General features: G+C 42.0%; 3 protein-coding genes across 5 annotated transcripts in view; 1 reads left to right on the top strand and 2 right to left on the bottom strand.

Annotated features, from left to right (window-relative positions):
• Window positions 1–18,767, top strand: part of MED12L (mediator complex subunit 12L) — a 167,085-nt gene that overhangs the window by 98,224 nt on the left and 50,094 nt on the right. The window lies entirely within an intron of this gene.
• Window positions 2,163–5,055, bottom strand: P2RY13 (purinergic receptor P2Y13). The gene is made up of 2 exons (XM_035132430.2): window positions 4,822–5,055; window positions 2,163–3,426 (listed from the first exon to the last, which is right to left on the bottom strand). Exon 2 carries the CDS (start codon window positions 3,409–3,411, stop codon window positions 2,401–2,403), a length of 1,011 nt encoding a protein of 336 aa, XP_034988321.2. The 5' UTR covers window positions 3,412–3,426; window positions 4,822–5,055; the 3' UTR covers window positions 2,163–2,400.
• P2RY12 (purinergic receptor P2Y12) lies at window positions 10,153–17,051 on the bottom strand. Its single transcript, XM_035132426.2, has 2 exons — window positions 16,604–17,051; window positions 10,153–12,288 (listed from the first exon to the last, which is right to left on the bottom strand). Exon 2 carries the CDS (start codon window positions 12,268–12,270, stop codon window positions 11,269–11,271), a length of 1,002 nt encoding a protein of 333 aa, XP_034988317.2. The 5' UTR covers window positions 12,271–12,288; window positions 16,604–17,051; the 3' UTR covers window positions 10,153–11,268.

Raw genomic sequence — 18,767 nt, 5'->3', positions numbered from 1 at the left:
TTGGGCAAGAACACTGTTTTTAATGGTCATCTTGTTGATGCAGTTGGGAAAGGGAGGTGGTTCACTTGTTGGGACTTAATGTGTGATCATTTATTTATTTTTTACTTCTGTGCATTTGTTGAAAGTTGCTCTTGCAACCTTTGTAGATCAAGCAATAAAAGAATATGACAACAATGGCATAATTAATTAATTGTATAGATGGAGCCCTATTCAGTCATGAACTGCAGTCTGACGCTTGCACAGCCCACATAGATGTAAAGCACAGTTCCTACTGAAGTGGTAAACAAACTGTCTTCTTTCCCTTTAAGTTCCCCACCTGCATAATAATAGTTGTGTGAGATATTTATGATGGATTCAAGTAGTGAACAAACTATACTTGCTTTAATAGGCATAAAAGCTACTGCCCCTCCCCCCCGCCCAAGAAACATGTGACAAGTAGAAAAGTATGTTGTGCTTTATTTTGGCTGGTTAGATTATGGACTTTTTGATGCAAGCATCTTCTCCTTCCTCCTCTCCCTGCCTCCCTGCCGACATTACAGAAACTGAAGACCTTTCTACTGCATAGCTGCCAAGTTATCCCTTTTTTTACGGGATTTTCCCTTATGCTGAATAGGCTTCCTCGTGAGAAAAGGGAAAACTTGGCAGCTATGTTCTACTGCTGACTATTAATGGGTAGACTCCCCTTATCTTGTCTCACTCTTAGCTCATTTTTCTTTATTGCTCCTTGCAAGATCTTTTAAAACACTTTCAAGTCTTTTCAAAAACTTGCAAGGAAATATTGCAAAAAGTGAATAGATTGACTGACTCTCTCTACTTATTTCTCTTCCATTCTCCCAAACTTTCCTGGCAGTGGACAACAGCACCCAATGCCTTTGTCTGACACTCTTCTCTCTCTTAGAATGCCTAGAATTCTGCAACGATTTCCCAAGGTTCCTGTGTCTGGGATGCGGCTTTTGCAGTGTTCTAGGCACTTCAGTGGAAGTAAGGCAGGGAGAGAAATAATTTGCTCATAGCACTGCTATTGACACTTGCCTACTCCCAGTAAAGTGTCTGAAATGGGAGAGGGGTCAGGCTACTGTTGCTGGTGGTACAAACAACAATACAAGCTCAGGCCCTACATTCAGAAAAGTCTGGACTCAATTTCTGTTGGAGTGAGGCATTCTGAGCTGGGAGAATTTGCATTCTGAACCACCCCCATCCGCTGGGTTAGAGTTGACTATACAGAAATGCATAAGCAGAATTCTGCTTTATCTTCACTTTGTTCCAAATACTTTCTCTACCAAGAGTGGCCACTCAGGGCTTCTTGGCTGTAAATTTGGCCAAGAAATGTAAAAAAAACACGAACCTTGCTAGTGTTTCTCATTTCACCACTCCAGTAGGAACTAGAGGCAAGCAAACATTTCTTTTTTCCAGAAAAAGTTAGAAGTTGGTATACTTAATTTAACCTCTCATCTTGCCCTTCCTTACTATAAAAAAGTAATATTTGGCATCCCTTGATGAATGTTGAAAGAAGTTGAAAAGCAGCTGATTCAAGCATTTCACATGCCTTTGGCACACCCTTGTTTTAAGGAGCAACTCTTGTTTTATATCATGGTTACACCCATTGTTAAGTTTAGGCCCCTTACTGTTATGCAGCATGTCCTGCCAGCACATATTTACCCACTGTATTAAGTCGGTAATTATCTACTGCCTATAACATATAGGAGAAAATAGTTGTTGGCATCTGTCTGTCTCAAGACACAGTGGAGTGAGCCTCCGGGGGTGAAGTCAAACCGCTGTGTTAGCAGCGCTGAAGTGACCTCCCTGAGGTGCGGGCCTGGGCAGCACGTATGAAGGTCCCGGCCTGCCCAGATGACAAGACCCCCCCCTCTTAGCCTCACAGATGTGGTCCAAAGGAAAGCAGAGCCATATGTTTGGCATCAGCTTGGCTGCTGGAGTTGCCGAAAGGAGGCGTCCAAGGCGCCATCCGACTGTCTTAGGGACTCCTAAGGATTTACTCCTGAAGGATTTTCTCACTTCTCATACCCCTACCAGTCCCTGACAATAACAGACTACAGTACTTTCCATAGGATGCAATCTCAAGAGCTCATTATCACATAAGTATGTGATGATGACCGTTAGCATATCTGTCTGTCTGTCAGTCTGTCTAATTTAGTTTCAGTTTCTGGGTATTAGGAATACCGGTAGCTGTGCCCTCTTCACAGAAGAGTACATTCATTTAAAATGAATGGCTGTTAGTATCCATTCACTCATATTAAGTCACTCCTTTGCTGGCTACAATTTCAGTCATTCAGAATAGAATCACATCAAACAACAACCCACTTGAAACTAAAAAGCATTTTAATTTGACAGCAATGTAGTGCAAATGTTAGAATAAGAAGTTGCCACCAAGCAAGAAGTCTATGTAGAAATTCCAGTGTCCAGTGCAATAGTTTGATTTTCTTGAGTTATATACCTAGATTTTCGTAATTTAACACAAAAAGCCTTTTCAACAAATTGTCGGCACAAGAATATGTATATCAGTGGGTCCATACATATATTTGCACTTGCTAACCAGAGGGTGCTTTCTTTAGCAATGTATAGTTGATTCTGCGTACTGCAGTCAATATTTTTGCCAATCTGGCTAAGAGTGTAAGGTACTCGGGCGAAATGAAAAGGGCCAAAGCAGATGAAGAAAACAGCTACAATTATAAATACCTTGCTCTTTGCCCTTTGTTTGATCTTGCACTCTCTTGCCTGGGTTTTTACATAAGAGCTATAGATCTTCTTAGCAATAATTATATAAAACAGGAGCATTAAGATTAGCACAGTCCAGAAGGTGAGCTGGCATATGTAGTTGACAGCTTCATGCCACTTCAGTCCCAACTGATTCTTCAGGGAAGCACACTTCCTTACAGAGAGACGTGTGGCTTCACGGTTTGACAAAATCATGTTTGGCAAGGAGAGAGCAAAAAAGAAGAACCACACAGAGCCAGAAATAATTTTTGCTGAAGTGACATTATGCAACCAAAACTTCCCAAATGGCCGAACGATTTTGAGAAACCTGTCTAGCGAAATAAGTCCAAGGAGCACTATGCTTATGTACATTGTCTCGTAGAATATTACAGCTGAGAAACGGCAGACGAAAGCTTTAAGTTGCCATAGCCCAAGTTCTGAATCCGTCAGAATCTTCAGTGGCAGCATCAGTGTCATTACGAAATCAGAAAGCAATATATTCTTAAGGTACACATGGAAACTTGATGTGGTCCGAATCTGGAAGAAAGCCAACAGAGCCAAACTGTTCAGCAGGATTCCAGCAAGGAAAAGAATGCCATACAGGACTGGGAATACCACATGGGCTATCCTGGTGTCGCGGTGGCATTGTCCAGCCAAGGATGTTGTCCCGTTAGAGATGCTGAGACTTCCATTCATGGTTTGAAAGAGAGACTGAGGAAGAATGATTTAATAGAAGGTTAGAACAGCGACACAGAACACTTATAGGTTTTGGAGAAGAGGAGTGGTGGCTTAACTCCTTTCGGGTATCACTTCCCCTGCGTTGTTCAAGACACACGTTTGCAAAGATAAAACAGTTGCAGTGGGAAAGTGGCAGCCAGGTTAGGAAAGTGGTAAAATGCCCCCATTCACCGCTGCCACTCCACACTAAAGTGACTTTTCTCTTAGTAATCATAAGGATCATCCCGTGTGAGTGCTAACACTTATTGCCCCCCCCACGCAGTTGCATGCACAGTTCCTCAGGCAATGACATTTGTAAACAATTGATAAGGAATTTATGAACAAGTATATTTTCAGGTGCTAGATGCACCCGATTCCCTCAAACCATAAGGAGTTTGCGTCACTTAACCACAGGATTAGCAGGGCTGACGTAGATATTAAGGGTCTGTACTACATTACTAATGACTTTTAAAAGTAACTGCGTTCCAACCCCCTCCCCCCAAGGTTCCACCTCATGTTTGGAGCTAGTTGTTTCTTCCTCTGGATCGCGGCCCCTGAAATCAGAAAATAACCCAGAAGAGACTGTATTGTATCCCCAGCTGGGACAATCCCCCCACCCCCCGGCCATGCTGTAAACAGGCTCCAACAGAACTGAGTAGAATAGAAAGCTCATTCTAAACATGATTGCAGTGGGGCAAGAGTCTTTCCAGAGGGGCTCACAGTTGTCACCCACTTTGCTGAAAATGCCCCCCTCACACATTCAGACTTGTGGGGGAAAGGGTCTTCTTTTGGCTAATCCTCTCTTGCCGACTACAGTTTCCAGGAAGATCTTCTCCAACCGTGCTCCAGCATTTGGAAAAGCAAAAACACTCCCCCCCCCCAAGCCTAATCACTGGAGGAGTGGGAGAGTGAGTATTTGTATGCACAAATGTGTGCGCTCTCTCTCTGTGTGGTCACACTCATCTCTGGCATAGAGCTGCTGTTAGGTTGTCAATCAAGAGGGAATGTGTCCATGGGCTGAAAATGTGTCTCCATCCATCATGAAAAACCAACCTTGACTCCTTGGAGGGAGGGCAGGATAACAATGCAATAGTTTATCTGATTTCGCAAGTCGGTGCTAAATCTAAACAGTGCTGCTTCTCTAGATACCTTGTTATGTTCGGTAGTAAAGCATTCCATTCCATTGTGCTAACTAACTACAGCCTTGCTACTCTAGACAACAAAGGAGATTAGATCTCATCCTTACTAGTGTAATTAAAATAGATTGACTATACTGGCAGACTTTAAAAAAATTTTTTTTATTTAAATAATAATTCTGTGAATCAACATTTCTAAAAGTAGCTTGTTAATAAAGATCTTTAAGACAAGCAGATGACTAAAATAGCTTACCTCTTCTTGTAGGAAGACGTGGCAGCTAATCCAGGGCTATGCAAGTGTGCTAACGTTAGAGAAATTTAGTTTCCCAAGCAGTCTTGCATCTTCTTATACTTACTTTTGTTCTTCCTCTTTTTTTTTTTTTTTACCACTCAGGTTTTTTCTTCCCCCAGCCACAAGCCTCAATGAAGGTTTTCAAACATCAGTTGGCTGGTCTCATCTCATGTAGTGTGTTTTTGTTTGTTGAAACATTTTAATGCCTACGTCTTTTAATTAATATATTTTGCAGGCTAAGTGCCAATGCAGGGATCGTTTTCAGTTCATCAGCAGTCTTATCAAGCTGAGTCAAATGTTATACAATGTTTAGTGTGCAGGCATATGCACCACCTAGAGCGGGAATAGTCAATGTTGTGTGCTCCAGAGGTTGTTTGGCTCAACTCTCATCAACTTCACTCAGCAAGGCCAACAGTTGGGAATGATGGGAGTTGCGGTCCTTTATACAGCCTGTGTGGTCCATTTTCTACACTGACTTGCAGAGGTTCTCCTGGGTTTCAGATAAGGGTCTTTCCCAGCCTTATCTTAAGGTGGTTTTGTGATTTGAATTTGCTAACTTTTGAATGCCTCTACCACTGCCTTACTGCCCTCCCCATCCTTTTCTGTTTCACAGCAAACTGTAGTTTCGCTTTTACGTCTAACTATAGTCTGTGCTTGCTCTCCAAACCATGATTGCCTTCAAGGCAGTCAGCTCATGGAACAGGCCCAAACACCTGATCTGCAGGTAAGTGTATTACTTAGGCTGATAAGTCAATGTGTGTGGTGGAAGTTTTCTCCCAACTGACCTTGCTTCCTAAGCAGTGGAGCACAGGTCTTCAGCCGATGGGTCAGGATTCACAGGTGGGTCATGAGACCATCCCAGGTGGGTTGCAGCAAAGCTTTTGCTGCCATATTTGGCTCCAGATAAGGCTGACCAAACCAAAGGAGCACTACATATGTTGTCTGGGCTAGAACACATTTTTCCAATGAGACACTTGTTTTACCCATTTCCATGGAGTGCTGCAAAGTGTCAGGAGAAAATCAAGAGCCTTTTTCAATAATGCTTGTAGCAAGGGAACTCTTCTATGGAACAGGAACACTGTGTTCCATTTCTAGTCTGTTTCTGTGGCTTTCTAGACTTTTCCCAGAATGTTAACTATGCTGGACACTAGAACATAGAAGTGTCCACTGTGGTAGATAGAATACAGAAGTGTCTGTTGCGGTGGGTAGCTTGGCTGCCCAGCGGTTGCTATCATGGCAACCGCTGGGGGCCCAGGAAGTGTTGTCTGGATACAGGAAGTGAGATCTAGAAGGAACAAGGAACACATCATCCTCACTCCACTCCTTGCAACCTGGGATGGTTGGGAGGAAAGTTCTTTGCTGGACATAGAGGGTGATCCAGTTACAGATCTCTCTGTACAGTTGCCAAGTTCTTAATTGCTTGAGTGGTCCTGCTTTTATTTCCATCCTCCCTGAATCACATACTCCTTTCTCACATTTCAGACCACTTGCCTACTTCACTGGTTTTTATTTAGCAGTAATGCTAAGGAAACACTATGTATCTTACTCTGTGAATTGCCATTTTGGGTTTAATAATGTGCATTATTATCACCATTTTTAAATCAAAAGTGCGCATGTGAAAGTGGGTCCTATGTTACAAGTTGGGAACCAGAGGTGGGTCTCAGGTCTGGATCAATTGAAGTCCACTGTGAAAGTAAGTGGTAGCATTTTGCTGGAATTGCAAAGACTTTGCTGTGGATCAATCACTCCTTCCTTCTTTCAGTAGTTCATTGTAAAGCTCTTTGACCACCAAAGCAATAAATGCTTTGGAATATAATTAAGAACCTAACAGCCTGGTTGTATCAGGCCAAAGGCCCACCCAGCTCAACATTTTGCTTCATATGGTGGCAAACAAACAAGGCATGAAAGCCCTTTCCTGCTGTTGTTCCCCAGATATTGAGTGGCACACTGCCATGGTGGGGAACCTCCATCCCTTGGCCTTAAATAGTCCTGGCAGGGGGTTCCAGTTAGGCCTGCAAGACCCTTTCACCCAAGGTGTGGCTATCTGCCGTACACATGACATCATCCCTGACATGGCTGAGATTGGCTGCACTGCAGCTGGCAGAGTTCACTGCCAGCACCAATCAGCTGATGGGCACAGAGACAGAGCCCCTTTGAAGGTGCACTGACATACTGCCTCTGAATGTGGGACTTCTGTAGCAGGTGGAGTGCACATGTGTGACTTTGCCTATTTCATATAGCAGTCGATGTTTTCAGCCTTTCTCTGTGCTCTTTTTAATGCTTTTCCTTTATGGCACACAATGACGTAGCAGTCATTTGTGCACGGCCTGAGATAACTTTAACACGGAGACACAAAGTCTCATAGAACAAATTTCCCTTACAGCTGCAGTATTTACAAGAATAGGCAGTGGCCTATTTCTGTTCCTTTGGTCACATGAAATCCTGTTTGTGGTCCCCTCTTGAGGAAGCACAGAGGGGAGTGAATTGCACATCAGGGAAACTGTCCCTTTCATTGGCCAATCTGCAAACTTCTGGTGTGAGAAATGGTTGGCACGGAAAAAAGAAGTAGAAGTGAAAATAAAATTTTATTCGGGGTTAACATGTGTGAGATAATGTGTTATTTAAGTTTAATCACATGAAACATCTTCAAAATGTAATTATAGGAGACAGTTGATACCTAAAATTCTAATAGCATAAACATGGTGTGATACTATGAGGTACTTTTGTCTTTTTAATAGCTAAGCTTAGCTGTCGTTTAAAGGTTGCCAAGTTCTGCTGTACTTTCAGAAGCTAAGGGAGCAATCCTAACATAGTGAGGCCATTGCGTGTCGAGGATCCACAGGACCCCCTCAAATAAAGACACAGTTCACACAAAATTTTTGTTTTGGTTTTTTGCATAATTTTGGCCACAACTTTATTGATTACAGCACGTGAGTGGTTGCTTAGGCATTGGTTAGCACCTATGGTATCTGTTCCCACTTAGAGGTAGGAACAGAACTGACAACCACAAGCCTGTGAAAGTAAGTAAGGGTAAACATTTTTAGGGAGAGAATAGAGCTGGGTGCCAGGCCCTCACCATTCCCCAAATGCTCCCAGGAGCTCTTGCGTGGCCCTAGCCCCTTGCCAGGGGTTCGGACAAGAGCATGGCGAGCCCCTGGATTCCTTTAACAAAATGCCCTTGCAGCAGCATCATTGGAGGGGCCACCACAGCCAACCACACCCCCTCCACCAACCAAAATTAACCAATGCCTTACTGCAACCTTTCAAGTTGTAACGATTTGCTACTCAGTAGGCAAAAACCAAATGGCACCAGCCAATCAGCCAAATGGTAGAAATTCCTGCCAGGCCTCTGCCCCCAAAGCAGACGACCCCATGACAGGCATAGCAGGGTCAGTATGAACAACCCTAAATATAGGGAGGGTGGGCGGGTGATCCGATGAGCGCAGCGAAAAGAGGAAGCTCAATGCTGCGCGCAGGGACTAAATAGCACCCCAGCAGCCAATCACTTTGCAACATCAAATTCTCCCCAGCAACAATTGGAGGTGCCCAATCAGAATCGTGGCCATCCATACTAACCCGCCCAGCAACAGGGGATGTCATGGTTGCCCCCACCGCAACACGTGCTCTCCATGAAGGAGAACCCGCTTTGTTGCATCTGCAGCCCTGCCATGCATGACAGCCAGGGCAGCAGCAGGAGGCAGGCAAGAAGATCTCTGCACCAGCCTGGTGTGGGCTGCATTGGGTCAGATGCTTTCACACGGCGGCAGCGGGGCAGACTCAGGATGCATTTGGGGGTTTTCTGCTTGTGGCTGTTCATGGGGAATCACATTGGTAGTACTTCTACCCACATGTTCAGTGGGTGGAAGGGGGAGGTCCACACCGGTAGACTGAATCTGGTCATCTGTGTTTATGCTTAATAGTTTCTGCTGGCTCTGCTTATATTTTATTTTGTTTCGTTTGCAAAACATTACAGAAAATTAGAATGTATGTATAACTGTATCGGTCTGTCTGTCTGTCTGTCTGTCTGTCTGTCTGTCTGTCTGTCTGTCTGTCTGTCATCTATCTAATATACTCCCCCCTCTGTTAACTTAAAGACACTGTCATTTGCAAAACCTTTCACCAGAAGAAAAAAATGAGTCTTGATTTTTTTTAAAAAAAGTCATCCAATGCAGTATAGAGTCAGAATATATATATATATGTTTAAAAGGTAGTCTCATGATATTTAGCCTCTTACTTTGTGGGTGGATTACAAATGTTAATAATTGTTTCTATTCATTGGATCTTTCTATACACTTTTGGAGAATTCTTGCCAGGTTTCTCTAGTGCAAACACACACACACTTTATTACTCATTTTGATTTCAGTTAAGTGTTTTCGTTTCTCAGCCATATATTATATTGATTTTAAATTTTTATGTTTTGCGAACTGCTCTGTGATCTTTGGATGAAGGGTGGTATACAAATTTAATTAAACAACAACAACTGGATAATTAATTTTGCACTGTGAAAATAAAGGAAAATTCTGTGTGAAAATCATCAGCGCTGTTTGAGAAGTTTTTTCACAGTAGTATGATATTAGGTAATAATATTAACCAGGAAAATTTGAAATTGTGTCATTTCCTACAAAAAAAAGGTAATGCTTCCTATTTCCGGGATCATCAGTGCAGCTTTCTTATTTTAATAAGGTGAGGTTTTCGTTAGTGCCTTAACATCAGCCTGAAACTGCCTTGTGGTTGGGAAATGACCATCATTCTTTCTAGGAATGCTTAGCAGCCAGGCTAAGATCACAGTGGAACATTTTTTTCAGCTGAAGGGATGCATTCCTTCTTGGTTAACTTTCTGGGCATGCCAGCAGTGGGTGGGACCAAAAGTGAAATAAGTGGGTAGGGCCACTATACAACCTTAGTTACTAGTTCAGCCTAAAGAAAATACATTTGTCAGTAAGTTCCATGGGTAGGCAGATCTTGCATTCACTTTTGTGAGAGTCTTACAAGGAGCAATGAACTTTATAATAGAAACAAGCGGCGGTCCTGACAGAATAGCTTATATTCCCTAAATGCCTCTGTCTGATAAAGCTCAAGCATTACTCATTTTAAAGTAAACTTTTGACACATTTGCAAGTCCTAGTTGGTTTACAACAAGCTGTTCGTTAATGTGCAAGCGTGCAACAAGAGAATGATGCCTCTGATGTAATTCAGAAAAAGGAAACCAACTTATGTACATTCACCATTGTTAAATCATTGCGACAGATGCATCCTAAAACCAAAGTACAATGCTTAGCTTTTTAACAAACAAACAAACAAACAAACAAACAAACAAACAAACATAGGAGACAGAAATATATATAGGGTTGTATCCAATGCTGCTCAAGAGTAGACCCATTGAAATTAATGGGCACGGCTAACTTAGGTCCATTAATTTCAGTGGATCTACTCTAAGTAGAACTCAGTTGGATTCAGTGCATGGTAAGGAACTGCCAACATGGTCTCGAAGTAAGCACCCAAGAGATTGTGATACCTACTTGGGTTGGTTATACAAAGTAAGGCTTCAAAACCATGAAGCAGAATATTATCATTTAAAAGCCCAAATGTGTGCTAAGCTAAAAGGCCCTTCAATTTTATTTATTTATATAATTTTAGTGACTTAGGGTAGGGACACAGGGGGGTGCTGTGGTCTAAACCACAGAGCCTAGGGCTTGCCGATTGGAAGGTTGGCGGTTCAAATCCCCGCGACGGGGTGAGCACCCGTTGTTTGGTCCCAGCTCCTGCCCACCTAGCAGTTCAAAAGCACGTCAATGTGCAAGTAGATAAATAGGTACTGCTGTGGCGGGATGGTAAACGGCGTTTCCGTGCACTGCTCTGGTTCGCCAGAAGCGGCTTAGTCATGCTGGCCACATGACCCGGAAGCTTTCTGCGGACAAACACGGCTCCTCGGCCTATAGAGCAAGTTGAGTGCCGCAACCCCAGAGTCGTCCACGACTGGACCTAACAGTCAGGGGTACCTTTACCTTTAGTTACTTTAGGGTGCAACAATTGTCCTTCCCACTTCGCCATTGCAGGCTGCAAAACCTTGGGAACTGGATCTGAAGCAACCCATGGAATGTGTAACTACTAATGACATTACCAGACTTCGGAGAGTAAGCAACTGTGTTTTTATGAATATCGATTTATTTTGTGCACTTTTAGTATAAGAAACGCTTCTACCATCTCATCCAGGTTTTTTCCAGTGTCCCATACCGATATTAAACAGGAAAAGGCAGGAGATGTTCTCATTCAGCAGCTTGTTGTTAGTATCATGGACTACACGTGATTCATGAAGAAGCACAAACACAGATTCACTTCTAAAGCTAATGTGTGTATTGAAGAGGGTGCTAAACAGCCTTGGCTGTATTATATGGAATTCTTGTTGGTCTACATTGGTGTCGTTTCATCATCAGTAGTTTCTGTACTTTGATCTCGTCTCGTTTTGGTTGCACATTTCCACAGCACATTTAGGAGAGACTTTCTGAATGATTTACAGAGGGCAAAATATATAAATGGATCTAGGCATGCATTCAGGGAAGTCAGCCATAAGGTGCTCTCTTTTATGTAATACAGTGTGTTCTGGGTGGAGCACTGAAAAACATCTCTTGTTTGGCTTAAGGTATAAGGAATTCTGGCAAAATGGAACGGCACAAAGCAAATGAAAAACACACCAATTATGATGAACACCTTGATATTTACAGTCTTTTTGTTTGCTTGCCCGGTGCGTCTTGTCCTTTGATAGGATTTGTAGAGTTCTTTCGTTATCAGTGTGTAGCATATGGCAATGATGGCTAAATTAACCCAGAAGATAAACTGGCAGACATAGTTAACAATTTCATGCCACAGTAGCCCAAAGTCTGACTTCAGGTCAGCGCATTTCTTCACGTTCTCACTTGTTGGCTTCTTGTCTGTCAGAATCATGTTTGGAAGTGACAGAGAGAACATAAATATCCAGATAACTGCGGAGAGAATCTTAGCTCCTGATAAATTCCTGGTGCTTGATGACTTGAAGGGCCTGGCAGTTTTCAAATAGCGATCAATGGTTATAAGGCCCAAGAAAATAATGCTGATGTACATGGTAAAGTAAAATATTACCTGAGTCACTTTGCAAACAAACCCTCTTAATTCCCAGGACACCAGGTTTGCATCGCTGAGAATTTTGAAAGGAAATGTTAGGATCATGAGGATGTCGGAAATGACTGTGTTCTTGAGAAAGATGATAAAATTTGACTTGCTGGATATTTGGAAGAAGACTCCCATGGCCAGTCCGTTCATAATGATGCCCACAAAGAAGATAAAAGTGTACAACAAGGGGAAAAGAACTTGATTCATCCTGTTGGTGGTGCTGCAGTTGCTGAAGTTTCCAGGAGGGCTGTACTCGGGTTTCATTTGGGCTTTATTTTCTTCCTACCGAAGCAAAAGGAGCAGATAGGTCACATTATTTCAGCAAATGTTATTTTCTTCAGTGGAACTTAATAAATGTGGACAACCTTTAAAGCACAAAGAAGCCCTGTAATGAGGTAGAGGACACAGAAAACCTCATAAGTAAACATAACAGAGAAACTTCATATCCGTCATGTATAAACATGGCAGGTACCTACTAGCTTTTTTTTTACATTACTTGCTTTCATGTTTCCAAAACTGGTCTCAGCAGCCCAAGCATCAAGGTGGAATCTATTCTTTCAAGAAGATTCACTGGCCTACGTGCACTCCAGCTTTCCACTGTATCAAAGCAGGCTAAGTCCCTGCTCGCAGATAATAATAATAATAATAATAATAATAATAATAATAATAATAATAATAATAATAATAATATAATTTATTATTTATACCCTGCCCATCTGGCTGGGTTTCCCCAGCCACTCTGGGCGGCTTCCAACAGAAGAATAAAATAATCAATTAAAGATTAAAAGCCTCCCTAAACAGGGCTGCCTTCAGATGTCTTCTAAAAATCTGGTAGCTGTTTTTCTCTTTGACATCTGATGGGAGGGCATTCCACAGGGCGGGCGCCACTACCAAGAAGGCCCTCTGCCTGGTTCCCTGCAACTTGGCTTCTCGCAATGAGGGAACCGCCAGAAGGCCCTTGGCGCTGGACCTCCGTGTCCGGGCAGAACGATGGGGGTGGAGACGCTCCTTCAGGTATACTGGACCGAGGCCATTTAGGGCTTTAAAGGTCAGCACCAACACTTTGAATTGTGCTCGGAAATGTGCTGGGAGCCAAAGTAGATCTTTCAAGACTGGTGTTATGTGGTCTCGGCGGCTGCTCCCAGTCACCAGTCTAGCTGCCGCATTCTGGATTAGTTGTAGTTTCCGGGTCACCTTCAAAGGTAGCCCCACGTAGAGCGCATTGCAGTACTCCAAGCGGGAGTTCCCCACTCCAAATAGCACGCTGTTTTAAGCCATGGGAGACTGTGTACCTTCTCATGTGCATCTAAACGATACAAGGTGTGCTAATGTTAAGTTACTTTATAATAAGGTGGTGACTTCCCCACATTCAATTGTGGAAGTGTAGACTCTAAGTAGGAACTCCGTCCAGGATGAGGTGCAGACTTTGCCATTAGTTCCTGATGTGTTTTAGGAACTGGGCTAAAACTAGTGCAAATCCTTAAGGAGTCAGAACCGAAATGGATGAAGATCATGTGGTGATGTAAGCCACACGAGGTGATGTTAAGCTAGACCTCCCCCCCCCCGACTTTCACTTTTTCTTGTGTAAGCCTTAGTGGAAAGTACTGTATTTTTCCGTCTATAAGACGCCTCCATGTATAAGATGCCCCCCTTTTTTGGGAGGGGGACTCAGATTTAAGAAAATGGGGGGAGATGTATCCATGTCTAAGATGCCCCCTAATTTTTGACATTATTTTTTAGGAAAAAAACCTAGTCTTATACATGGAAAAATACGGTGTATTTCCAAGAGTACCGTGCTGTCGCTGGCCAGCTTTTCTGTATATTGCTGGGGCCACCTTGTGGTTGATGCTAAATAAGAACACGCGTATATCTCACTGGAATGACAGATCTGGTGCACACATTGATGTATTTATTTCCAAGTGAAGGTTTAGTCTTGAATTCCCGTCCTTGGCTTTATATTATTGGACTTAGTTTCTACTGAATGGGTTGGAGGAGAGCAATATTTGTTTACTAGGCCACACAACATATGTCCTTTGGGTGATTCACAAGAAATAAAATAATAAAGTATTTAAATACAATAATTTGTAAACAAATGGTAGCATAAAACTTGTTAACCTGCAGACAAAGAGGTAAAACCAGTCACACATCAGACTTACAAGCTCAGATTTTAAGTCACAAACAATTTTAAAGGCCTGGTGAATTCTCTGCATATGTCTGTGGGAGTAATTCCTATAGAACTTGGTGTAACCCACTTCTGAGCAGGCATGTGCAAATTGTGCTGCCAGTGAGCCATGTTACTTGGATAAGGAAGTTGAAACCTTATATTAGACTCCTGAAATTATGGCATAAATACATTAAGTGGTTTCAGAACGTCTTAGTGTTTATATTATTTTACACTAATACTCCTATTGACTTTTTAATTTGAAAAAATAATTTGCATAATTGGCATAGAACAGGAATTCTCTGACATTCCTCTTTGTTTTTAACCTAAAATAAAATGCCAAGACAAAGAAATGTAGTTTGGAGTAAAATAAGCCACGGTCTCCGTCTCAGATATAATGCTGTTTTTATTCCAAGTTCCAATTAGTAAACCGAGAACAAACCTTGAATTCACATAGAAACAGTAGAAGAGACTGCTGGTTCTAGCAAATGACCCATCTAGCTCAGCATCCTGTTCTTACAGGGTCAGCAGATGCTTATGGAAAGCCTCTAGGCATGTTCTGAGCGCAGTAACACTTTCTCCTCTTTCAGTTTCCAGGAACTGGAATGCAGAAGCATAATGCCTGCAATCGTGGAGAGCAGAGTACAGCCACTGTATATTTTGTTTGCAGTGAAACAAACCACAACCTCTAGTTTGGACATAATGCTAAACCAGGGATTATGGCATGGTTTGTTGCCTCGACTCAAACCAAAATAGGAGCAAAATGGGAATTATCTAGGTATTCTTTGTAGAGTATTAGATATGGTTCATGGCTCTTGGAGTTGGAAGTACAGAGGGCTCCACTCAACTGAGTCTTCCATGTGCATCCACTGGACACATTTTTGAATGACTAAGGGTGCCTCCAGACTGTCAAGTGTTTTGCGGGGTGGGGGTCCAGATCATACTGTAAATTTAGGTCCACTCAGTTAAAGTGGATTAAAGCACTATACACACATAATTTAGGTCCACTCAGTTAAAGTGGATTAAAGCACTATACATACCCTGACTTCTTGTTTGGAAACAAACTGGGAAGTGCTTTGAAAAGTGTAGGAATGATGAATGATTAATAAGATGACATATATAAACACCCTGTATGCAAACTCAGGCAAAATGCAAGGTGGATGCTCATAGGCTTACATCCACCTCACAACAAAGAATAAAAGGACAATCTAAAAAGTACAAGAAAATAAGAATGAATGTTAAATCAATGAATAGGGTTTTTTGTTTTTGTTTTTTGGAGGAGGAACCTTAAGCATAAAGGAGATAAAGCGAGCAAGAACCGGCATCTATGAGAAGGTGTCCTCTATTTGAAGACTGCCTAGTTTCAAGGTGATAAACGATACAGAAGGAAGAAGTTGCCCAGCCACTGTTAACACCTGGATTGTGCAAGCAGTCTGGTTGCAGTCTTCTCCACTGTGATGAACTCCATTGTATTTCTGTTATGTTACTTCTTTCTAAATTTGCATCTAATCAGCGCATGCAAATTTCGCATGGATCTGTTTCACCTTTTGCCCTTTCTGTTGGTGATGCACTTCCTTTCTCCCTCTCTCTTTTTGGCCACTCATAAATGTCTACTGTACTCATAGAAGAGTTTTATCCTAGGCTTTCTGATTTGTACTTTTTTGTGTACTGTATTCAGAGAATGGTTCCCATTGGGGGAAGCATTTGCTTCTGAATTGTATAGAGAGAGCATAGAAAAATCATACCGTATTTTTCTGCAGAAGGGCAGACCTAATTTGCAGCAACCAGCATGTGCACCCAGGAGTGGGTGAATAAAAAACGATACTTACCTGGAGATGTCAAGATATTTATAAGGAGATTAGCTCCATGCAGCTTCACTCCTCATCTCACAGTAGCTTTTTTACAAAATCTGCTCAGCACACATTTTCAAGCAGAAAACATTAGAAACTACAGAAGTGACCAAGCTATTTTAATATTAAGTGGAATTTTTCAAGAACAAACGAGCAGAGAGGTAGAAGTATGCATGCTTTTAGAATGTCTACAACTATGTAAAAGATAGCTTATCTTTGTGGTTCCCCCCCCTTTTTGCATATCTATATATCCTAAATAGATTACTGTTTGAAACAGGAATGTTTCATGTTTGTTTTCAGCTATAAGTGCAGGTAATAGTCCCATTAAATATATTCGACCTCTATAAATGATTGTTGCATACTTGCTCTGTATAAATTCTACAACTGATAGTTGCCTAGCATTTTGCACCAAAACATGGCACACGAGCATTGTAGCTTTCATGCCTTTTTAGACATTGCAGGACTGTGGGGGGAAAACTCACACAGCACAATAATGTTTGCATTAAACATAGTAGGAAAATAAGTAATTGGCTGATGTACAGAATGTAGGGGCAAATAAAAATTACAGTAGAAATTATAAAGTTACCTTGATCAGCCGCAGAAAAAAAAGAGTACTTTCTTGCTTTGGATGGTTGCATTTGCTGGAAGTGAAAGTGTGCTGTTCTCAATTGTCTTCTCTTTTTGTCTAGGTGTGTGACTGATTGTCATGAGGCAATATTCACTTAGTAGACTTCATCAGCAAAAAAAAAATATCCGTCCCGTACAGAAGCAGCCCAAGCGAGTGAATCAGAACAGGCAAAGAGGAAGTACTGGGCTTTAGGTCCTTAGGATGCCCTATGATTTTAAGCAGCTGGAATAGAGGCAGTTTCAAATTCTGAGTGACAGCTTCAGTTTCTTTCTCAATATATTTTTTTAAGTTAAGAAAAGAATATATATATAAGTTGCAAAATACAATCTTGTTATTCCAGGGTAGACACACTGAAGTCTATGATCTCCCTGAGAACAGTTCTGAGATCAGCATTAGTAGATTCTGGCATTCGTCCTCCAATGTAAATCAGCTAAGTAACAGTTCTGCAAAACAAAAAGCACACACCATAATGTAATTTAAAAGCTTTTTGGCAGGAACTAGGTTGTGCAACTTAACCACATTAACATAAATGTCCTTCTGATTTGCAGAAGATAAGATGACATCCCCCCCTTTCAGAATAAATGCAGTGCCATACTTTTTTAAAAAATGAGTATTGTTTGCCTAGGCAACAGTTGCTAGGGCAATTTTTATTACTTTAAAGAGATGGTCTTTCTGTAGAACTCATACGTCCCTGTGCAAACTGAACAAGATTACTATTGATCTGCACTATGCAGAAACTAACCTCCTTAACACTTTAAAATCCTCAAGAGAAATTTACAACAGAACAGAAGTATGGCAATGGAGAAAACCGGGAACCTCTTCAGAGCCAGGGCTACCATTATTCCTCATACAATCCTGCATTTCCTCCCAGTGGGTAATGATGGAATTTAAAAAGAAAAATGTTAACAGCATCATAACACCATAAACCAGTATGGCATAAAGTGATTCGAGTGTTGGAGACATACAAAAACAGTAGTACCTCGACTTACGAACGACTCAACAACCGAATTTTTCGACTTACGAATGGGGCAAATGGCCGCACGCTTACGAATTTCTTGACATCCGAACGGAAACCGCGGCGGTTTTAGATAGGGTTTTTTTGACTTACGAATTTTTAGATGGGGTTGCTTCGACTTACAAATTTTTCTGTTTCCAATGCATTCCTATGGGAAATCACGTTTCCAATGGCGCTTTTCGACTTACGAATTTTTCGACCTACGAAGGTGCCTTCGGAATGGATTAAATTCGTAAGTCGAGGCACCACTGTAAATAAAATAAATAAATATACAAAATGGCAGGAACATCAAGAAAGTAAATTACGTTCCAAGGGGCTGGCAGTGTGGTTTCTGTTTTTGTTTACAGTTAATGCTTAAATGAGGCTAACATGGAGGTGGGGAAAACCAAGTGTCCTTTGAGAGGGAGTTCCACAGTTGTGGCAAGGGGCCACCACCAAGAATGCCCTGTCTTGTATCATTGCCTGCCCAACAGTAGTTACAGTCAGAATAACAAGTGGGCCATTCTCAGCAGATTTTAATAGATAGATGGGGCAGTAGCTGGAGAAGGCAATGTCTGGGGTGTACTTGGGTTCCATGTTGTTTAGAGATTTATGTACTAGGCCCAGAAGTTTGCAAGAAATCTGGAGTTGTGATTTGAGATCAGGCAGTGGTATTCTGCAGTAGCTGCAGTCCCACGAAGAGCAGTAATCTGTCCAGGAACATAAGACCATAAGATGAGCCTGCTGGATCGGATCAGTGGCCCATCTATTTCCAGCATCGTTTTCTCACAGCGGCCTTTTATCTTTTAGCTTCCCTGCAAATAATCCACTCATTTTTGAGAATGTCCTCATTTGGAAATGAGATGTAACCAAGTTGGGCTTTCTTGCCAATCCTCCAGTTACAAATAGGTGGAATTTAATAATGTAGTAGTGCAGGCCGCGGCCATTTTATGTGTGTCTGATTGAAACTTGACCATGCACATGCTCATTGCCGCCGAACCGGAAGTGGTCTGAAAATGGTGCAGCGCAGGGTTATGCGCGCTCTGTCGATGTGCAAGGGGGTCAGGAACAGAACCCCCATTCAAAGTGACTACCTCCCCTATGGTTAATTCCATGTATTGAATAGAT

This window comes from Zootoca vivipara, chromosome 5 (assembly GCF_963506605.1).
Source record: "Zootoca vivipara chromosome 5, rZooViv1.1, whole genome shotgun sequence".
Lineage (NCBI taxonomy): Eukaryota > Metazoa > Chordata > Lepidosauria > Squamata > Lacertidae > Zootoca > Zootoca vivipara.
This window is presented reverse-complemented; position numbering and strand designations above follow the sequence as displayed.